The 23,496-nt window shown below is 40.1% G+C and overlaps 1 protein-coding gene across 5 annotated transcripts; it reads right to left on the bottom strand.

Moving 5' to 3' along the window:
- Positions 1-4,004: 4,004 nt before the first annotated feature.
- On the bottom strand, positions 4,005-23,295 carry mmab (metabolism of cobalamin associated B). 5 transcript variants are annotated; one of them, XM_072247461.1, is made up of 10 exons: positions 23,143-23,295; positions 20,553-20,605; positions 19,826-19,919; positions 17,019-17,076; positions 13,695-13,767; positions 12,854-12,951; positions 11,062-11,126; positions 9,876-9,935; positions 7,956-8,033; positions 4,005-5,546 (listed from the first exon to the last, which is right to left on the bottom strand). In XM_072247461.1, exons 1-10 carry the CDS (start codon positions 23,235-23,237, stop codon positions 5,456-5,458), a joined length of 765 nt encoding a protein of 254 aa, XP_072103562.1. In that variant the 5' UTR covers positions 23,238-23,295; the 3' UTR covers positions 4,005-5,455. The 5 variants fall into 5 exon arrangements, with proteins under 5 accessions (XP_072103562.1, XP_072103563.1, XP_072103564.1 ...); XM_072247463.1 differs by lacking the exon at positions 7,956-8,033 and adding an exon at positions 8,910-8,989 and having other exon boundaries at positions 5,464-5,546; XM_072247464.1 differs by lacking the exon at positions 7,956-8,033 and adding an exon at positions 8,910-8,986 and having other exon boundaries at positions 5,464-5,546.
- Between the last annotated feature and the right edge of the window lie 201 nt (positions 23,296-23,496).

The raw sequence follows: 23,496 nt of genomic DNA, 5'->3' as shown, positions 1-23,496 counted from the left end.
AAATACAAGATAACACTGATGCAGACATGTTTTATACATTTAACAAGCTGCTTTATTAATGTATTGCTTGTGCAAACATTCAATAGATGCAATTGTCACTTTACCCAGTAACTCATTTTATTGCACGTTAAATATAGTAAAATAAGACAATGACATGGCAAAAATAAAGGCAAACAAATGAGGTAGCAGCAAATTTCACTTTTGCCCAGTAACAAGCCTTATTGCATTTAGTTGTAGGTGTCGTCCCTTTCATCGGTGAAGAGACTATGGCTGTAGAAACATAGAAAATAGGTGCAGTAGGCCATTCGGCCCTTCGAGCCTACACCGCCATTCAGTATGATCATGACTGATCATTCAACTCAGAACCCTGTACCAGCCTTCCCTCCATATCCCCTGATCCCTTTAGCCACAAGGGCCATATCTAACTCCCTCTTAAATATAGCCAATGAACTGGCCTCAACTGTTTCCTGTGGCAGAGAATTCCACAGATTCACCACTCTCTGTGTGAAGTAGTTTTTCCTCATCTCGGTCCTAAAAGGCTTCTCCTTTATCCTCAAACTGTGACCCCTCATTCTGGACTTCCCCAACATCGGGAACAATCTTCCTGCATCTAGCCTGTCCAATCCCTTTAGAATTTTATACGTTTCAATCAGATCCCCCCTCAATCTTCTAAATTCCAACGAGTATAAGCCTAGTCAATCCAGTCTTTCATCATATGAAAGTCCTGCCATCCTAGGAATCAATCTGGTGAACCTCCTTTGTACTCCCTCTATGGCAAGGATGTCTTTCCTCAGATTAGGGGACCAAAACTGCACACAATACTCCAGATGTGGTCTCACCAAGGCCTTGTACAACTGCAGTAGTACCTCCCTGCTCCTGTACTTGAATCCTCTTGCTACGAATGCCAGCATACGATTCACCTTTTTCACCGCCTGCTGTACCTGCATGCCCACTTTCAATGACTGGTGTATAATGACACCCAAGTCTCGTGGCACCTCCCCTTTTCCTAATCGGCCACCATTCAGATAATAATCTGTTTTCCAGTTTTTGTCACCAAAGTGGATAACCTCACATTTATCCACATTAAATTGCATCTGCCATGAATTTGTCCACTCACCTAACCTATCCAAGTCACCCTGCATCCTCTTAGCATCCTCCTCACAGCTAACACTGCCGCCCAGATTCGTGTCATCTGCAAACTTAAAGATGCTGCATTTAATTCCCTCATTTAAGTCATTAATATATATTGTAAACAACTGGGGTCCCAGCACTGAACCTTGCGCTACCCCACCAGTCACTGCCTGCCATTCTGAAAAGGTCCCGTTTATTCCCACTCTTTGCTTCCTGTCTGCCAACCAATTCTCTATCCACATCAATACCTTACCCCCAATACCGTGTGCTTTAAGTTTGCACACTAATCTCCTGTGTGGGACCTTGTCAAAAGCCTTTTGAAAATCCAAATATACCACATCCACTGGTTCTCCCCAATCCATTCTACCAGTTACATCCTCAAAAAATTCTATGAGATTCGTCAGACATGATTTTCCTTTCACAAATCCATGCTGACTTTGTCCAATGATTTTACCGCTTTCCAAATGTGCTGTTATCACATCTTTGATAACTGACTCTAGCAGTTTCCCCACCACCAATGTTAGGCTAACCGGTCTATAATTCCCTGGTTTCTCTCTCCCTCCTTTTTTAAAAAGTGGGGTTACATTTGCGACCCTCCAATCCTCAGGAACTAGTCCAGGATCTAAAGAGTTTTGAAAAATTATCACTAATGCATCCACTATTTCTTGGGCTACTTCCTTAAGCACTCTGGGATGCAGATCATCTGGCCCTGGGGACTTATCTGCTTTTAATCCCTTTAATTTACCTAACACCACTTCCCTACTAACATGTATTTCCCTCAGTTCCCCCATCTCACTGGACCCTCTGTCCCCTGCTATTTCCGGAAGATTATTTATGTCCTTCTTAGTGAAGACAGAACCAAAGTAGTTATTCAATTGGTCTGCCATGTCCTTGCACCCCATAATCAATTCACCTGTTTCTGTCTGTAGGGGACCTACATTTGTCTTAACCAACCTTTTTCTTTTCATATATCTATAAAAGCTTTTACAGTCAGTTTTTATGTTCCCTGCCAGTTTTCTCTCATAATCTTTTTTCCTTTTCCTAATTAAGCCCTTTGTCCTCCTCTGCTGGACTCTGAATTTCTCCCAGTCCTCAGGTGAGCCACTTTTTCTGGCTAATTTGTATGCTTCTTCTTTGGAATTGACACTATCCCTAATTTCCCTTGTCAGCGACGGGTGCACTACCTTCCCTGATTTATTCTTTTGCCAAACTGGAATGAACAATTGTTGTAGTTCATCCATGCGATCTTTAAATGCTTGCCATTGCATATCCACCGTCAACCCTTTACGTGTCATTTGCCAGTCTATCTTAGCTAATTCACATCTCATACCTTCAAAGTTATCCTTCTTTAAGTTCAGAACCTTTGTTTCTGAATTAACTATGTCACTCTCCATCTTAAATGTTTCTGGACAAACGCGCACCAAGTCTTTCATTTTGCAATTTCCTTTTAAGTATTTCTAGTCTGTAACCGGACAAACACGCACCAAGTATACCGTTTCCTCTTCACTTGTTTTCTGTGTGTCCTGCGCATGCCAGTAGGAGGAGATTCGCCCAAATATCCATTTTAATGTGGACAGAAGTATTTTTAAAAACGCCTAGTGAGGACGCCTGTTGTTTTTACACGAAACCGGTGTTTTCAAAATTATCTGGTCTAGTGTGGACACAACCTTAGAGTCTTGAGATGGTAACGTATGAAAATTCAGTTCATCCATGGAATAAATGGTAAGAGATCTTTGTAATCCAGGGTAAATGTAGAGAGAAGGCAATTATGTTGAATTCCACAGGTTCCACGATGGTAATTAATAAATATCAGTTGTCGAAAATCCTCCGTCGAGACGAATTACCACCAGAGTGATCTGTCACAGGGATGTCGTCTTCAAGGGGTTACCACATAACATACCCAGGCAAGGATTAACTTCGAGTGGTCCCACAGGACATTCCTTAATCCATTCCTATGGATTATACGAAGTGACAGCCACACATTCGATGTGCACTGGATCGATGATCAACCCACCCTTGTGGGTGCGGCAGAGTTCCAAATCCCCAGCTTCGACAAGCTGGAGCTGCTACCCTTTTCCAGGTTCGCTCCTCTCTCTTTTCTGACTGTGACTGTCTGTGTCCTTGTTTTAAAGGTAAACAAGCTGCGAATCAGTCAGTGAACATCATCATAGTCCTGCCTCACTGAAGCGCTCTTTTAAAGTGACAGTCCACAGTAAACGAAACCTATGGGTTCATAACACCAACGCAACTGAAAGTTAAGCAAATTAAATTTCTACATTGACTTCATGCAAGGTAACTGGTGAAACGGTAAAAGCTGTTTGGGCATGGGGAACCGCCGCAGTAAGCTCTTAGGGCTTTGATAATTGATAAAAGTTCTTTCAATGACCAGGCTGACTTGATGCTGCATTCAGTCAAGCACTGCCTTAATAGCAAAGACAGTTACTTTCCACATCTCTTGAATTCAGTACTTTGGTCTCTGTGATCATCAGATATGATGATACCTAAAATCCTATTACACTTATTTTTGGATAAGACCACACAAGCTTTGTGAGGAAAGGTGGTGGAAGAAAAAAAAAGTAGATCAGGCTAGAGCTGTAAACATACACTTTAAGGTCTAATTCAACAAACAGCAGCTCCCACAAACAGGATCAGGTACACCATGATTACTATAATTACTCATGCTCCAATCGTTTAGGTTTCAATAACTTAAGTAGCATTCGCTACCACATACTTGCATAGGAAATTTAACATGGTTAATGTCAAGAGACTCTACAGAAGTTTAAGCGCAATCACTGGCAAATAGTTTCAGTACAACCAGGTGAAAACATTTTTCTAATAATGGTAGTTATTTAAAATAGCTACATTGGTTCTAAAGAATCCACTTTTCACACAAATTTTATAGCATTTTTATTTAGAACCCATGATTTTAATTCATTCACTTTCAATACAACACAAATCAGAAAATGAAAGCCTTGCAGGGAGACTGTTGTAATGAACTGACTAAAAGAGTTGCTTAGCCAGCAAACACTGATTGAAATTTAATGGGCTGAAACAAATAACCAAAATTAAAGGTAAAAATAAAGATCTGAATGTCCCAAAATGAAGGATTTTCTCAGAAGTGGAGCTTTCATTTAAATGTTAACTAGGCTCCCTGCTCACACCATCCACATTCAGTTGATGCATCCAATGTTTATCCATTTCTAAGCAGATTGTGCTAAGTTAGATCATTGTATTGCATCTGTATTTTAAAAAAATTGTTAATATAGTATCTCAAGTTATGAAATAAGTTCTTCAGTTCTGCATTACTACCTAATCCTTATTTGCCATAAAAATCTGGAATAGGTCACTGTGTCCTCTCCATTGTTACGTGTTCAGAACAAGGAAAGAAAGGTCAATGGATAAAAGGCTCCAAAACTGAGACTACATTATCAAAAAGATCTGTAAACATGGTTAATAGAAAGCCATTTCTCCTAACAGTTAACGGATTAGAAATTACCACAACTCAGAATACAAGAGTCACATCTCATTTTTAAATAACTCCCACTTTGGAACAGTACTGAAGTACTGAATAGAGTGTCTCATGTCACAAAACTGATTAGGGAAATTGAAAATTATCACATCGCAATTGAAGTGCTCTGCATGTGGAGAGTGGAGTCAGAGTACCGAAGTGTCAATACTCAAAGGCCATTGACAAATGGTGAAAGCTAACAATATCAGTAAGTTCTAATGTAATATGAAAAATCCTTCACTTTGAGCACAAATGATATTCTTCTCCCCCTCCTTCCCCACACCCTTGGTCTGAGATCAACTTACTGTTCTGACCCCATACTGACAGTAAGCAGCTACTTTTAATCAGTTTTAAATTGCAAACCTTCCAGTAGAGAAAAAGGGGAAACAACTGTTTAAATACAAACTCATACAATGCACCCAGTGAAAACAAGTTTAACCCAGTATGGATTCATTTTATGCATAATGATTGATTTTGCCTAGCTTTCTATCAAAAAGTGTCTTTCCATCCAAAATCCCAGGATTAGTGCTTTTATTTAAAGAGACAGTTAACAGCACATCACCTTTGCCATCAGCTGCACTAAATAACAACAGTGACCAAAACCCATTCTTCCACAAACATGGATATACAAAATATCAGAGTCCAAATAGCACCAATCTCCAAAGTACAAAGTAAGACACTATTTTTAAAAACTCCAAATACCTTTGCCACATATGCAAAACAAAATGTATTTACAATTTAATAAAAATGGTTATGTTCCAATCAGCAGATGAAGGTCTCCCCACCTCCTGTTATGTCGAAGAGTCAGTAACTCCGCTAATCTTCATTTCTCCTCCTGTAAATATGTTCCTTCCTGCCTTCTTTCATGGCAGCGTATCGTGCCAACGTGAACAGGTAGTCACTTAGTCTGTGGAGAAACGGGTCAGTCCTGAGGATGGCATCACCACTGTAGTAGCATAAAATATTCTAGTTTGACATAAAATATCCTCAATTGCAGAATTGGACAGAACTGTGTAATGTAGGAAAATGTACCTGCCACAATTTAAATTTTAAACTGTGTGGTGTATGTGTACATGTAAAGAGAGAAGAATTGATGCCATAGTTTCGAAACCCTGCATTAGGTCAGATAATAAAGACAACTGGGATGATAGAGAGGAGGGATGAGATAGGGGCTGGCAGGTGATAGGTGGTCTGCGAAGGAAATATGGTTCAATCCTCCAAGGTTTTCACTTATCACTTACCAGTATCTCACTCCTCCCCTTTTTGTTATACTAGACATCTTCAATTTTCACGGTCAGTCACGATAAAGGGTGTAAAACCAGAATGTAAACAATTCTTTTTCCAATCCACACATACACAGCTTGTGATAACTTCTGCCAGCAGTTTGTTTCTTTATCTACATTCCAGCAACTGCAGTCTCATGTCTCCAGTCAAATTATATACTCTTTCACTGCTTTGAGAACTGCTAAGTCCAAGGTATCTACCAAAAGAGATGCAAGGTGCTCCTTCTGTCCATGAGCTCCACCACCCCGATCGGGGGTCATATGGCAGCAGGCCATGATGGCTGTATGAACAGCTGGTGCATATCACAGGTCCTGGTTATGCAATCACTGACACCAGGCAGACTATCTCTGAAGAGTATTGATAATGGCTGGGGTCACCAGTCTTGTAAAGACACTGTCCAGAAGGCAATGGCAAATCACTTCTGTAGAAAAATTTGCCAAGAGCAATCAAGGTCATTGACAAGACCATGATCACCTATGTCATACAACACGTGATGACGATGAGATGCAAGATGCTTAAGGGAAAGGAACAGGATGCATTCAAGCCCAATTTATAGTTGATAAAGCTACAGTAAAACTCCAAATGGATCATAGTACTAAAGAGAAATCTATAAAAATTATCTGGGTAATTTGTATGATAATTTGGAGACCTGCAATGCAGGTACATAGTTTCTCAAAAGTGGTAACAATTAGACAGGTAGTGAAGGCATTTCCACACTTGCCTTTAGTCAGAATACTGAGTACAGGAGTTAGTATGTTATTATAACTAAATGATATTAACAAGGCCACATTTGGAATATTGTATGCAGTTCTGCTATGGGATGAATGTTATTAAGTTAGATAGTGCTAAGATGATTTATCAGCATATCCTGGGATGGATGGTTTAATTTTAAGAGACTGGGACTTCCCATGGAACATTGGAGGCTGAGGTGAGACCTTACAGGTTTATAAACTCACGAGGGACCATAAATAAGATGGATAGCCACATGGAGACAAGAGATTTTGCAGGTGTTATAATTTTGAACAACAAAATGCTGGAGGAACTCAACAGGTCACACATCTATTGACAGAAATTAACAGCTGAAATTTTGGGCTGAGATTCTTCATCAGCACTAAAGAGCATAAGTCTATCAGTCCTTTTATTAATTTTAAAAAAAGTACAAACAAGAGGAGAATCATCTCAAATATCTATCAATAATACATATAAAAGGTAAAATAAACATTAAGATCATACATAGTATTAATCTAATGATATATAATAAAAATAAGATAATCAGTTCTCCTCAAATAGAAAAAAGATAAAGGAACTTATAAATTTTCATAAAATATATATTAGAACCCCACTATTCTCTATAAACAAAAAAAGGTTAAAAGAGAAAAAGAAAAAAAAAGGGACAGGGCAGCCCATACTGAGAGTAAAAGCAAGGAGAAGGAACTTTCTGATCAAATCCAAAGTTTTGAGAAAGTAACTGGAACAGCAATAAATCAAACCATATGAAAAAGCAGAAACAGGACTATATCCTGCTTCCATTGGAATGATCCCAAAAATTGCTGTAAATAAAGTTCGGTTGTAGGTCCAAATTCAAGACTTTTGATAAAGCTTTAAAAGACACCTTTCCAAGGTTTATCTATCTTGATACAAGACCAAAACATATGAGTTAAAGTAGCCACCTCAATATTACATCTGTCACAAATAGGATTAATATTGGGAAGAATACGGTCTAATTTATCCCCTGACATGTGCACGATGTACTACCTTGAACTGTATCAAGGAGTGACGGGCACAAATAGATGAAGTATTTACCAAATAAAAGATTTTATCCCATTGACTATCTGAAAGTGACTCTCGAAATTCCAATTTCCACGCACCTTTAATTTTATTGTTAGATACCTTTTGCAAATTCAATAACCATTTATAAATTATAGCTATCAGTCCTGTTTGAAATGGTTTAAAGAGTATCTATCATATTGGGTGGATAATAAAGAGAAGCCATCCTCATGAAGGACCTCAGCCTGAAATATTGATAGCTTACTTTCCTCCATATGTTGTCTGATCTGCTGAGTTTCTCCAGTGTTCTGTGTGAGTAGCCAGTCTCCTGCAGAGTAGGAGTCTAAAACTCAAGAACAATGCTTTAAAGTGAGGATGAACATTCAAAAGAGACAACTTTTTCCCCATACAGACAATGGTACCTAAATGGAATAAGCTACCAGAGGAATGGTATGGTACTGTGAACATGTAATAAAGAGCAACATACACAAAATGCTTGAGGAACTCAGCAGGTCAGGCAGCATCTATCGAAACAGTTGCCGTTTCAGCCAGAGACCCTCCTTCAGGACTGAAGGGGGAAAGATGCCAAAATAAAAAGGTGGGGAGAGGAGGAGGAGGCTAGCTAGAAGGAATCTGATAGGAGAGAAGAGTGGACCATGGGATGAAGGGAAGGGGGGGGGACCCAAGGGGAAGTGATAGGCAGGTGAGAAGAGGTAAAAGATCACAACAGGAAGCCATGGGCTGACATGCCAGAACTGGAATCAGAATTAAAATGTTTGGCTACCTGGAAGTTTCACTTGTGTCAGATGGAGCAAACAGGACAAAGTGGTTCCCCCAGTTTACAACGGGTTTCCCCAATGTAGAGGAGGCAGCATTGGGAGCACCGGACACAACAGGTGACCCCACCAGGTTTGCTGGTCAGCTGTTGCCTCAACTGGAAACACTGTTTCATGCCCTGAATGCAGGTGAAGGAGGGCAGGTGTAGCACTTAGACTGCTTGCAGGGCTAAGCGCCGGAAGGGAGATTAATGAGGAGGGACAAATGGGCAAGGGAATCGCTGAGGGAGTGAACCCTGCAATTCTTTTGAAGATGGCAGAAGTTGCGGAGGATGATGTGTTGGATTCGGAGGCTGAAGGTAAAGACAGAGGAACTCCATGACTCTTATGTGATTGCTATACCTTTAAACAACTCAGAGCATATAAGCCGGAGAACTACCCACCATGGATCAGATGCCTCTCGGATGAGTGGTGAAAGGTCTTCTAGATACACAGCACGTCCAGTTGCCTTCGCTTACCACTGCTTGATACACAATGACCTAGATGACCAAGAACTTCATAGACACAAGAGGAACCCTATCACTGTTAAGGCAGCAGGATAACGGAGTGAGCACTAATGTTCGGGAAACGGAGATGTAGTTGAAGCAGCATCAATAGTGGGGGGAGGGAAACACCATTCTCTGAAAGAGGAGAACATCTCTGATGTCCTGGAATGGAAAGCCATGTCCTGGGAACAGATATTGCAGAGGCAAAGGAATAGCATTTATTTTAATACAGGGGATAGGGTGGGAAGGGGTATAGTCAAATAATGAATAGGGAAGTTTCAGAGGAATGTGGTGCAAGTGTAGAAAAATGGAACTAGCCAAGATGACAACAGCTGAAGGTTAGGTTTTCATGCTGTAGAGCTCTATAATTGTGCTGTGGGTGATTAGATATGATTGTGGTGAAAAGCTATGAGATGTTCAGCAAATGCTGTGTAAAATTTTCAAAGGCTGACGTTAAAAGTTGCAAAATTCTTCCATTCCAAGTATAAAAGCTAAAGGAAAAACAATTTTATACATAATTCCACTCTGCTCCCCACCAGATGGGAAGCAGCTATCGTGTTATGATTTGTAACTTCAAAACACTTCATTATTCAACGAAAATAGGAACCGAGAGATGAAAGTCTGATGACATATGCAATTCACGTATTTCTACATATATCACGTAATGAATTATTTAAATGAAGAATGTTTCAAATATATACTCAAGATTTCTCAAATATTACAGAAATATTAAATACAAAATACACTACCTTCATTCATTTACCCTGTCTTTCCCAATAAAAAACCAAACACTGCAGCACACTTCTTCATTTCAAATGTGAAATCGATTGCCTTGCCTTTTTGTTTACACAATAATTAGTTTACCTGTTGAGATATCTTGCAGCGTTACGATCAGCTTCCCCAGCTCGTACAATAGAGATCATGCTGATGGAGAAAACAGCTTTAATGCAGATTTATGCAAACAGAAAACATTCAGCATTTAAAATGATTTAAGACTAAAATTTCAGTGTTCATCATGGCATCATGGATTGATGACCCTTGTCCTGAGATTCTTTTTGTGCCTCATGACCACGATCATAAAACAACAGGAGGTTGTTACAGGGAAGGCAGCTGAAAGAACTGGGAGAAATCAAGACAGCATAGCGGTGAGATCAAATATAACATGGTTATTTTGAGCTTTCTTATTCCATTATTATTTGTGCATGGTCACAATGGAAAAAGAAAATGATTAACCACTAAAATCCAAGTGCTTTTTTTCTGCCTGATGTTTTGGAATACGAACTCCACTTTGGTTTATGTGCCAATCATATTTACACGTTTAAATACACCAAAACATTGAATTATGGTGGTCCCAGTATTACATTGCTAGCTCCAAATTAGAAAAAAAATTCTCCTTTTACGTTGTCCCAAGCATTTCTGAAGACTGATTTGAATTGGGATATAATTTTATCAGCTCATCCCTAGCCATTCCAAACGACAATTCTTCATCTATAAATATAGACTGTTTTTATGCAGAAGCAGAGGAATATTCTCCCCTTTTAAGCCAATTTTGTCATATAATCAGCTGTATACAGTACAAGAGTCCACCGGCCATCATAATATATTCCAGCCATAAACTAAGTTATTTAGTTTACTCCCACTTCTCAGCTCCATTGCAATTTACGACTCTAGAGGTAAATCTCTAATAGTGAAGGGGTAGAAATGAGGTGCTGGGCATAATTTCCAAGTGTTCACTGCCGTACCAATTTGAGGTTAGTAAAGTGTGTATGGCAAATAAAGATTTTCCAGTCAGATTCAACATCACTTTAACCAAATTATTCGCTCGACTTCTCCGAAGCAAGACTACGAGTGAAATTAGAACATAATGCCCATTGAATGGTTTTTAAAAATATGATTATGTATTATATATTTTTATCAGCATTTCTTTATCACAATCCCCCCCCCCCCACTTGCATTTATATTCAACATATGGGCACCTTCACCCAAGTCCAAAGCACTGAGAGCAACTGATGTCAAATTATAAGAGGGGCAGTACAAGGAATTAACATACCTCCTCTCTGCCCTGCGACAGATCGATCGTGCCAGGTGCAGAGCTGCACTGCTTTTTCCCCCTGACTGCAAAAACAAAGGGTTATGTTCAGCAAGTTCAATATAGTAGTTTGTAAACAGAATTTCACTCCATGTGCAGGAGTTTCAATCAATACTAGTGTAACCATGACAGATATTGAACCAATGTTTCAAATCAAATTCAGAATTATTATTGTTATTCAACTATACATGAATACAGCTGAATGAAACAGCATTCTTCCAGAGAAGAAAGTGCAGAACAAACAAATCACATTCAAAACAGTAAGAATAAAAAAGTCACAAAAAAAAACTTATAGCTAAAGTCCCTGAGCAACATGTCCCGCAAACTGATGGTGCAGTTCCCAGCAGCGTGCCATCATACTCATGCAATCTTGCCTGTCATACAACCGTTTGAACACTGGAGAGCAGCACTGAAGGGAGAGGCCAGACCCCAATCGAGCACAGACACCAAGCTCACTGCCTCCGCTGTTTCCTCTCCTAGAATGCAGCAGCAGGCAAGCTTGTGGCTTGAGGCCTGGTCCTCGCTGCAACTGAGGCCATACATCTCCCCAGCCGTCTGCTGCCCCACCAGACAAGGGAAACAGGCCCGTGGCATCTTACATTATCAGGGTCTCAAAATCACAAGTAAAACATCCAATGCAATCACCCACAATTACACTGCACACCACCTTCGCGCACCAACTCTGATTCCTTCCTGTAGCAGGCAACACTTCCTGCACCCAGTCCAGCACCCCAGCACCTCTGCCAATGAGCAGTTCACTGATGGGGTAAACCTACAGTACCCAAAGTTCTTGGAGTCCAGCATTGTGTTGTAATCATAAAAAAAGATTTAACAAAGGAGAAAAAAACATCTTTGGTTGGCCCAAATACGCTGCCATCTTACCAACAGAAGATGCAGATCTGCCAAGGTTTCTCTGATGGCCTGATGTTAACCTCAGTCAAGATATGGTGGACCTTAGAATGGTGGTATATCTCCTTGGAGTAACTTTATACAGAGTTGTGCCAACTTTGTTTTTAGAAAATAGGCAGAAGACAATGAAGAACAGTTCAGTTGGAGACAGTGGATAAGGTTTTGCATTGCTTCTATGTTGAGGACTGCCTTGTGTCAGTGTCCTCTGAGGAAGAAGCAATGTCTATCATGACCTTGTATCCATCTGTGCTAAAGGCAGCCTTTGACTCATACTGGATAAGCAACAGACAGTGCTAGCTATGATATCAGAAGAGCAAACAGCGGAAGACATTAAGGTCATGAGGGATGAAGTTGATTCAGCATGCCACCTTTGGAATGTCTACCACTTCCTACAGGTGAAGGGAGAATTTTCTACTATTACTCCAAAAACTACATCTAAGGAGCTCAAGGATATTAAACAAAATCTAGCACCTGCTTACTCCCCCCAATAAATATAATGAATGAAAAAATGCATGGAAAGGCACTTTGATAGATTTTGCCTCGGACACACTCCAAACAACTCACAGCAACATTTGAGGAACCAAAAAGTGCTCCATTCCCAAGATTTTAGGCTCAGCTCTAGAATTGCCCTGCACCACAGCAGAGTCCAATGTTTTTCTTTTGCTTGAAAATAATTCAAGTATCAATTGAACATATTATGACTACTCTACACTCACTATAGCCTTTTCTAGCACAACATGGCTGATTTAACAATATTTATCAAGCTATTTCAACAGTGAAGGTAGTGTATCATGCAACAATCATTTAGAATACAACACACTGAAGAAACCCTTTCTATACATACTGGCAAGATGAAGTTTGTCAGTGGTGGAAGTTGCTCTGTATATCGATCAATCCATTGTTCCAGCTCAGTTACTGGCTTTTCACTAAATGTTGTCCTTTCTAGAAAATACAAATGATATTCAACATTTTCACTGAAGGCAAAGGATGCATGGATAAAATTCTGTAAGCAAAACGAGCTAACTAATTACTCCTAATCAGTCCAATGTACCTTGAAAAAGGAAAATAAACTTAAAAATAGAAAATACAGAAAACACTTAGGTTATACAGGTTGTATGGAATGAGAAAAAATTTGCATTTCAAACTGAGAGTCCTTCATAAGATCTGAAGCATTAACTACATCTTTCCACAGAAGCCGTATGATCTGCTAATATTTACAGCATTTCCTGTTTTAATTTCAGATTTTCAACATTTACAGATTTGTTCGATTTTCACTAAATACGTACATATTCCTATTTACAAAGTAAACCATAGTATATTGAAGTAGCAATACTTGAGTATGATTATTTCTGATTCTGCCATATTACAAAGATATTATGAAGAGGTTTGTTTCATTAACTGCAGCCCCATCTTGTGGCACGCAGTACCTGGCTGGCTGAAAAGTGATGAGAAGCAAATACTTCAATAACTTAGCCAACTCACATAACTTTGAAATTAGAGTACGGAAATAACTACATGTGGAGTAAATAAGTACTATTCCAAAACACCAAAAGTTCAAGAGAGTTTGTAGCTGTTAAAGATGAATATTTGATGAGTGTCCCTAGGCATATGTGAGTGGAAAAACAAGAAATCTGAAAGAAAAGTTTAGAACCAGTCTTAATCAATTTCCTTTAAATGTGTCTTACTGAGGTGGCTCTCTCGTGCAGAAGAAATGGGAGTTGCCACATTGGATCCCACATCTTGCAACACACACTGGATCTGTAAGGGGAAGAAAAAACATTTACCAGCCACACTTCAGGAATAACATCTACAACCGTTACATCATCATAGCCATTCATGTCAACTGATTATACTTTTATGCTCAATACAGCTTAGATTTGAATTTGATATTCTCAAACTGTCCCAATATCTTGAATCCAATGCTTAGATGAATCTAGAATTACATTTTTAAAAAGCTATTTTCATCTTTCAATAGGTTGACTGAAAACCCACGACGATCTTCGGCACACCACCTTTTTACGCAATTAGCAAATAATTATCATCACCACGACATAAGCGAATATCGTCTTTCCACGACCATGATTGTTCTTGGCAAATATTTGCTACAGAAGTGGTTTGCCATTGCCTTCATCAGGGCAGTGTCTTTACAAGACGGGTGACCCCAGCGATATCAATGTCTGCCTGACGTCAGTGGTTGCATAACCAGGACTTGGATATGCACCAGCTGCTCATACAGCCATCATAACCCTGAAGGGCTAAGCAGGTGCTACACCTTGCCCAAGGGTGGCCTGCCAATGGGCTACTGGAGGGAAGGAGCTCCTTACACCTTCTTTGGTAGAGATGCATCTCCACCCCACCACCCAGCAAATAATACCAGTTATACATACATTAATTTCATTCAGTTGTAAATAAGATTAAAAACACCACACTTAATTACTTTCATGAGCGGAGCAGGTTTTTGGCAATCTTTGAAAACACTCTCAAATTCCATTTCAAATCTTCCCATCTGCAGATTAATAATAAAAAAAACTGACAAACAAGTTCAGTCATTTTACTTTTCTTTCATCCACATGCAAGTTCTGTCTGACTCCCTAAATTCCAGGTAGCTTTCAGTAGGTCTGCTGCCTAAATCAATCATTTCCTCACCTGAAGAGACATTTTAAGGAATGCCTTCACGTGACAAGAATTAAATTTTGGTTTAGAGCCATGTATAGTGTTTGCAGCATCCAGTACATAGCTCACTGACACTAATTACTGCAAGACTCCAATCTGGCTGATGGCACCAGACTGGCAGTTTTCCAGATTACTGGGGTATTAATTGAAGTAACATTCAATGTACTGGCATTTTACTTTCATGTAATGAACACCGTAATGGATTTTACAGTGAATGCAGCAAGTTTAGGGTGTAGGAAACCAACCCCAGTAAAGGGAGAAGGAAATACAAGTTAAGTTTCACGACCAAAACAAACCAGAACATACAAGTACTCTGGACTCAAGTTCTGCTTTAAACCCCACTCCTAACTCACACACATCTCCTCCCCACCCCAAATGTTCCAACACTGCTCACTCGAATCAAACTCCAGACCCCAGCTTGCACTTTAAACCAACGAGCAAACCAGAAGCTAAATTATCAAGATTTTCACACAATTGGACTGGAGTTTTATTGTACTAGAGTAACATTTTAAGCATGTGTAAATTCACTTGACATTGCAGAGCAGTTGAGAAAACAAAAATGGATCTCAAATCAAAAAGGATGACTATGTTGAACCTTTTGCTGTTGTGGTAAACAGCTTCATTCAGTCCCCATCCAACTCTTGTGTATGCATTTTTCAGCCATGGCCCAATGAATAACAATAAGGAAATCAGGCATTCAAGTTCTTCATTGCCAAGTCAAACCTGCAACTCTGATCCATACAGCTGAAGCACATCAGTGAATATACTTAACCTAAGTTCTGCAGTATGCAAAGTTGTGATCAAACTTATAGAGCTCTGACACAGCAAATTAGAAAGCATGATAGGAGATTTCCACTGATAGGAGATTCCATTTCCAGATGTAAAGGCCATTGAACCCTTTACATCTGGTATTCAATCTTTTTGATTGAAACTTGATTCCACTCACATGTGGAGCTCATTACTAATGGTTGCCTCCCATTCCCGGACATTCTACTGCAACGGAAACCAGACGGTAGCCTCAGACATGGCTGCTATTGGAAACCCACTCACACAGACTTATAACTCAACAATAACAGCCACCATCGTGCTGCCTAATGTAGAGCAGTTCTTTCTACTTTGATTAACCATGCAAAAGCTATTCTGGATGTGAACAGTCCTGGAGGAAATATAACAATCAGGCATGACATTCCTACAGAACGGCTACAAGGTGAAGAAAATCAATCGGGCCCTTAAAAGGGCTGACAGAAGAATTAGGAAACCTAACAAAGAGGAACCCATTGCTACCACCTGCCTTCCGTATATTTCCACAGTTTCTGCCAGGATCTAGAGGAAATACTGGATTAATATCATCCACAAACAGTTCATGTGGGTTAAAGAGGACCTAGGACTCAAGACAGCTGGTAAGACAACTGTGAATGTGCAGCAGCATATATCAGCCAGGCAGGATGCATGGTGGAAACCTGCATCAAGAAGCACAGGTGCATCCACTTGGGTTACCTGGAGAAATCAATCGCAGAACATTGCATTCTCAATGGTCATAGGATTGATTTTGACAGCACAAAACTACTGTGCCACACCAGTGGCTTTTGGGACCACCTGGTAAAGGAAGCCATTGAAATAAAACTAGGGGAAAAGAATTTTAACAAAGACAAAAGTCTTGCTCTAAGTAAGAACTGAATTCAATTGTTAACAAGATGGGACAGCGGAAACCTGATTGGATGAGGACTAACCGTTCAGGAAGGATGAACGATGAGAGAAAAACACCACCGGACTAGACATGCCCAGGCATCATCCCTGATGAAGATGGCACAGTTTGTCATTTTAACCGATGTTTCAATCAATACCCATAGCTGGCTAGTAGCCGGAAAATAATTTATTTGTCACGTACCCCAGGAAAGCACTAGATCCTTTTTCATTTCTTATGTTTCAAAAATGGCATTTAAAAATTAATCCAGGGCCTTGCATTTTCATGTGAGTGTACATTACATCTTCAAACCTCATGTGTTTCCCAACTTCATATGAATTAGGTCCGATTTTAAATTTGCATATCAGATTTGCCCAAAGTTTTAAAAATCTCTCCATCTCACCCATCTATTCCTTTCAACATGTTCAATACTCTTATTCTGCAATCTGGAGAATACAGGACTGGTGATGCGAATCGAGAATTCGTTAACAGACCAATTATTCTGTCCATTTGAAAAACCAATATACTGTTCCTTAAAAAAAGTGTGGTTTTCTAAAATTGTGCACAGTACAATAAGATTAAACAGGTTTTTTGAAGAGCATAAACATTTTAATTAAATAAAAGACCTCCTATGCTATTTGATTCATTATACCTTATAAAGTTCCTCTACAAACTCATGGCCTTGCTCCAAGCAGAACTCCATTGCTAGGCTGAAAGAAAAACAAAAACTGATGAACACTGACATTTCACAGTAACAGTAAATATTAGCAGCCAAGTTCATAATCTTCCTTTTCCCTACAACATCTGCCTCTGGAATGGAGGTTAAAGCTCCATCGTCTTCACCTCGTTTCCAAGTGGACAGTGTGGTAATGTGGGGTGTGCACACACTAAATGTTATTAGTGAAGTAAAAATGTCATACTTAGAGGCAGGAGAAAAAACTGAAGTTGGAATAAATAAAATTAGTACTGAATATGGAATCACTATCAGTTTGCTGACCCAGTTTTATTGAATAGAATATACAACAGTGGCAAGGTACCAGAAGATCTTTTAAAGACAGTATTCATTGCAATGCCAAAGAAACCAGGTGCAACAGAGTGTGGACAACACAGAACAACTAGTTTAATGAGCCACCTCACAAAAATTCTACTTAGAATCATCATGCTCAGAATAAGGAACAAGATTAAGTGAGAGATCAGTGAAGAACAGTGCGGCTTTGTCAAAGGCAAGGGAACATCAAACACCGCTTATGTTCTCAGGAATATTATCGAAAGGTCAATAGAAGTACAACAAGACCTATTCTGATTCATTGTCTACACTGACTACATTGACTTCACTGATATAAGAAGAACAGTAGCCAGCAAGAAAGAACGACTCTGTCAAACATCAGATGAGAGGCACCCTCTACATGGTCATACACCTACACCCAGCCACCTAAAGTCAGGGAAGAGCTTCATGAACAGTGTTGTTCCATTACAATCAACCCCATCTGACGCCCACATCGCCTTGTGGAAATACCGGCTCACCAGTCTCAAACAACCCCCAACGATGGAAATTCCACCGGATGAAAGCCTTCCCCCAGCAGCTAGTTGCCACTGGGCAACCTGGAAGAGTTAGGACTGGTGTAGGTCGTTCAAAGGTGTCACTAAGCAAATGGGGATATATAACCAGCCCGATAACTTGTGAATGTGGAACTGAGCCACAAACTATGCAACATCTCCTGCAATGCCCGTCGCTAGAGGAACCCTCTACTGTTGCAGATCTTGCCGAATTTAACAACAAGGCGCAAAAACGTGCCCAGTTCTGGCTGGGCCATGTATAGACTTTCCGTGGACACGATAAGAAGATTGACTACACAAAAGCCTTTGGCACAGTGAAACACCAAGCCATCACGAAAATGCTTAAAGATATTAATATCGACGGAAAAGATCTAAGAATACTCAGGAATCTCTACTAGCAACACAGTGCAGCCATACGGATAGACAACGAGATTGGTGAACATCAGCCAATAAAGCAACGAGTCAGACAGGGTTGTGTTCTATCACCAGACCTGTTCTCCCTGTACTGTAAAAACATGAGAATCATACAAGACCTACCTGGAATACCTATAGGAGGACACAATATCAACAACCTCCGCTATGCAGATGATACAGTACTGATAGCAAACAGTGAAGTAAATTTACAGAAGCTAGTATCTACCATCAACACAGAGAGAGAAAGACTTGGCCTAACCTTAAAAAGAAAACTGAAGTAATGGTAATATCAAAGAAACCTGATATCCCAAACTGTAGGATCGTACTGGGAAATGAAATCCTGAAACAAGTTCACAACTTCACGTACCTTGGATCATGGGTAACATCTGATGGCAAATGCGAAACAGACAAAAGCAATGGCAGCAATAGCATTTACAGAAATGAGAAACATCCTAACGAACAAGAAAATAGCAATTGACATCTGCCTTAAAACTCCCAGCTGCTACATTCTTCCTATATTGATGTGTGGCTGCAAGTCATGGACCATCACAAATGCAATGGAAAAAAGAATCAATGTGGTTCCTCAGAAGAATGCTATGCATATCATATACGGACAGGATAACCAACAAAGTAGTTCTACAGAGAACGAAAACAAAACATACTTAAAAAAAAAAATCAGAAAACAGCAATCAAAATTCTTTGGACATATCATGCGAAGAGAGACATTAGAACATTTAGTTACAACTGGAAAGCTGGAAGGAAAAAGCAGAGGCAGACAAGAGAATGAAAATGATAGATGGAATAACATCATGGTTAGAAACAGGGGAGGCAACAACTACAATTCGGAGGGTCAGGGACCGTGATGGATGGAGAGACATGATCACCCACACCGAACGGCAAGGCACCTGAAGACAGACCCAGTTTTATAGTGTTTATATTGATTACAACAAGCAGCACTTTTCATTTTAAACAATTTCAACTAGTAACAAACTAAACACACCCCAGCAATGAATTAATCCCACAATGTACAGCAAGACCAGAGTATTGCCGAATACACAAAAAGTGGTAGAACAAGGTATTTAGGTGATGCAGAATAGTGAACATTCATCCCTTTTGTACATTTAACTTTCTCCACCGCATTCCCACATTTTCTCCCCTTTTCTTTCAGATAGTTCTTGCTTGAGTTTTGATCCATGGGTGAGAATTAACTCAACCAGCTAATGTACATGGCTTAACTATGGAGGTTGGAGAGCAATTGGTTTATGCAATATCTTAATGAACAATTTCCCACACAGCAGGGGTGAAAATCCAGTGTGATTCTAACCCTCAGAACCACTCTCCAACACCTTCTCACTGCTTAGCGGCCAGTTACACTGTTTTACGTGATGCTGATCCAGTGACCAAGCCACTCTGCTCTGTAATTTCAATGTGCAATGCTTGCAGACCTTTAATATACAAAAGGCAACATACATGTTAAACTTTACATACCCAATTGAAGATGTCAATTCATCGGTACTGCCCAAAGCTTCAAATACGTCATCATCCTTCCTCCTGCGCTCCCCAGTGAATGTGCTGGAAAACCCTTCCAAAACATAGAGATTATAAGTTCCCAAGCAATAACTGCCTCTACACCAGACTTCCTAAGGTACATTAGAATTTGACTTTTTGGCTATTGACTATGGTAAAAGGTTGTGCAAAAGGCAAATAGGATTCCACCAAAAGTGTCCTTCGTTAAACGAGGAGGAGCTCTATTTGTTTTGCTACGCGCCGTTCTTCTTTAATAAACTGAGGTTTTCTACTTCAGTTTCCAAAGCAAAGCGATACCAGTAGCATTCAGGAACATTTAATGTTCATTCTGGTCACATCAGACTGCACTACCCTTCTCTCAAAGGGTGCCCCAACGGGTCATGCATACTAATATTACCAAAATTGCCAACAGCAAAGCAGGAACACCAGCTTCTAAACAAGTTGTCTCTCAAATCCACGACTCAATTGCTCTCATTTGCTACCTGCTGGCCTGCATTGAGTAGCATTAACAACAGCAAGTGGGGGACAAGTACAACTTGGGTGCTAAATCTCAACCAAAATTATTAATGAATATTCTTCTATCCCAAGTACAGGAAGGCTGGATAGGGAACAAATTTAAAGGATTCTCTTAAAAGTAATTTTATTCCTTCTTCACTTGGTAACCAAGCCATTATCTGTCATCACATACCTTTGTCTCCTGTTTTGGTGTAAATCTTTGGTTTCTCTGCTTTACTGTTTGAGCTACAAAACAAACCAAAGGATAGGTGAAGCAATTCATTAACTGCATAACAATAGCCCCCAAACAGTAAATATTTGCAATTTCAAAAGTTTAATCAGAAGTGCATCAATCCAAGGGTTCTATCACAAAATCTAGAACTTCAAACTACAAAGTACGGATACATTATACAGCCGTGAGATTTGTCCCCTTACAGGCAGCCATGAAATAAAGAACCCCAAAAGAACCCATCAAAAACAAAAGACTGTTGAACACCCAATGTGTCAAGAGAGAGGAAAAATAAACAAATCAAGCAAAGAGCATTCAGAACTGAAGTTCACAACACTATAGGCATCAGTGCAGCTGATTCAGAAGTCCACAGAAGGCCTCAGTCCAGCACAGAGCAGTGAGCAAAACCAGCTTGTCTCTCATATTCATTCTATTTTGGCTGCTTTAGCTAGCTTACGACACCAACTAGGGTTTCCAATTGATATGAATTACAAATAAAGAAAGGTGGTCTCAGGATTACTAAACTGGATCTGTGATGCTTCCTTTTCACCCACATAACTCCCATCCTTCACTCCACCCAACTACACCTAGCATAGAAGCCAGATGAGTTCTCATTTTCCTAAAGAGGAAACTTCAGCAAAATGTCAATTTCTGTTAATACTAATTTCCAGTCAGTATTTTAGAAATTCTTCCCACTCCTTATCCAGAAGGAAAGCTCCATCCATGACAGACAAACCAGATTCAGGAATTGGTTGTATCAGATCAAAAATAATTCTGGGAAAACTGAATTTAAATCTCAGTTTCTTTTAATGCCCACACAGCTCACTGGTTATGAGACTACTGCCAACATTTACTGTAACCCTTCAAGTATCTGAAATGTGACACCTCAAACTAAATTACCAATCATGTTGTTATCACCTTTTGTCCACTGTAGAATCAACTGCCTCATTTCTAATATTTTCCCATAGAACAAAAAAATTGGAGTAAGCCAATCTGACCTTTGAGTCTGCTCCAATGCTCCATCTCAAAACCACATTCATTCTCTTACTTTTCGACGACACCCATCCACTTATCTTCTGAAATATTTTCAGCAAATTCCACAGCTGAGTCATCCCAATTATAATCACACCAAGAGTCCGGTCCCATCCCTACCAAACCATTAGCCCTATCTTATACAAGGATATTCCACAATTCTTCCTAACAGTCTCTCTCCTTATTCAGAATCTCCAAGGGTTTCTTTGCTACATCCCACAAATTTTACACCCCCAATCTCCTTGGTACCAACAACTCCAATCCTCTGCTTTAGAAGTAACGAAGGTGACCAATTTAATTTCATAGAAACATAGAAAACCTACAGCACAATACAGGCCCTTCGGCCCACAAAGCTGTGCCGAACATGTCCTTACCTTAGAAATTACCTAGGGTTACCCACAGCCCTTTTTTCTGAGGGCCATGTATCTGTCCCGAAGTCTGTTAAAAGTCCCTATCGTATCCACTTCCATCACTGTTGCTGGCAGCCCATTCCACGCATCTACCACCCTGCGTAAAAAACTTACCCCTGACATCTCCTCTGTACCCACTTCTAAGCACCTTAAAACTGTGCTCTCTCGTGCTAGCCATTTCAGCCCTGGGAAACTGCCTCTGACTAACCACATGACCAATGCAATACTTTGAGAATTAAATACCATTACCACCTGTATTCATTCATAAATATCAACTGTATTTTTTTCAAAACATTAACAGGACTTAACATACTGCCATATATAAAATTGAGATATATTGTTTAAAATAACAAATATGCATTAATTCAGTAAAGTCCAATTGTAAATAAAGCACAAACTCAGCATACAATTCTTATTTGGACAAGTTGATTCAGATTATAACATACACAGTTTTTTAACGATAATTAAATTTGTAATAAGACAACACTATTAAATTTACAGTAAACAAAAAACTAAGTAGAACTTGGCTATTTTCATCCCAAAATAACGTAGTCCAATCTAGATGGAGTTCTATGTGGTTATTCAGAGTTATGCTACAAGTAGTCTTTATCCATCCACATCAACTATGGCAAGGGACTGTAGTCAGTTGTGCTACAAGTCATTTAGGCTCCAGATTTCAGGCTCATTTCAGAAATTTAAAAACCTAGAATAATCAAGAGAATGAGAAAGTGCACTTTCAAAGTTAAGACATTTAATCAAGGTTATGACCACCTTGATCTCATGGCCTCTATGTCAAGGTACATATACCGAAGACATTAGAACCACGGAGTGTACATTTGACACAACTAAAATGCTGGAACAGACAACACCAGGGAGAAACAGTTAACCATTCACGTCTACAGCTCAGTATTAGAATGAACAACATAAACTATCTTTATTTCTGGTTTCTAAACCGTGGCATCCTAGACAACGTTGACCAAACAGTTATGTATGGAACAAGCTGTGGTTAGCGAGGTTTCTACCACTTCACCAGCTGTAATGTGCAGGGGATGGCCTCGGACAACTCAGGAAGGGAACTCGCTCCTCCCTCCTTGGGCAGAGCCCGGCCTCACCTATCCACGTCCATGCTGCAGTAGTTGCGCCTAACCCTGGCCCATGTCCAAGCCGCCCTTCCACAGGCGGCCCACCGAACACATCCCAAATACATCTCGGCGCCTCTCTCCAGCACGCGCACTCAGGCCACCGCACGTCCCCGCGCCGCAGGGCGGGGCCCGCAACCTCATTGGCCAGCGTCCGATCGGACCGGCTCACCAGACCCTCTCATTGGCTTCTTGCATTGGACGGTTCGTCGCAGCGGCCTCCACCGATTGGCTGTCTGCCTCGCCTTCTGCTCGGGCTGCGGGATGATTTGATTGACACGGGAATCTATCGTTCTATTGGTAGTGTGGAAGAGAAGCTCTTGGTTC

Source organism: Mobula birostris, chromosome 31, assembly GCF_030028105.1.
Source record: "Mobula birostris isolate sMobBir1 chromosome 31, sMobBir1.hap1, whole genome shotgun sequence".
NCBI lineage: Eukaryota > Metazoa > Chordata > Chondrichthyes > Myliobatiformes > Myliobatidae > Mobula > Mobula birostris.
This window is presented reverse-complemented; position numbering and strand designations above follow the sequence as displayed.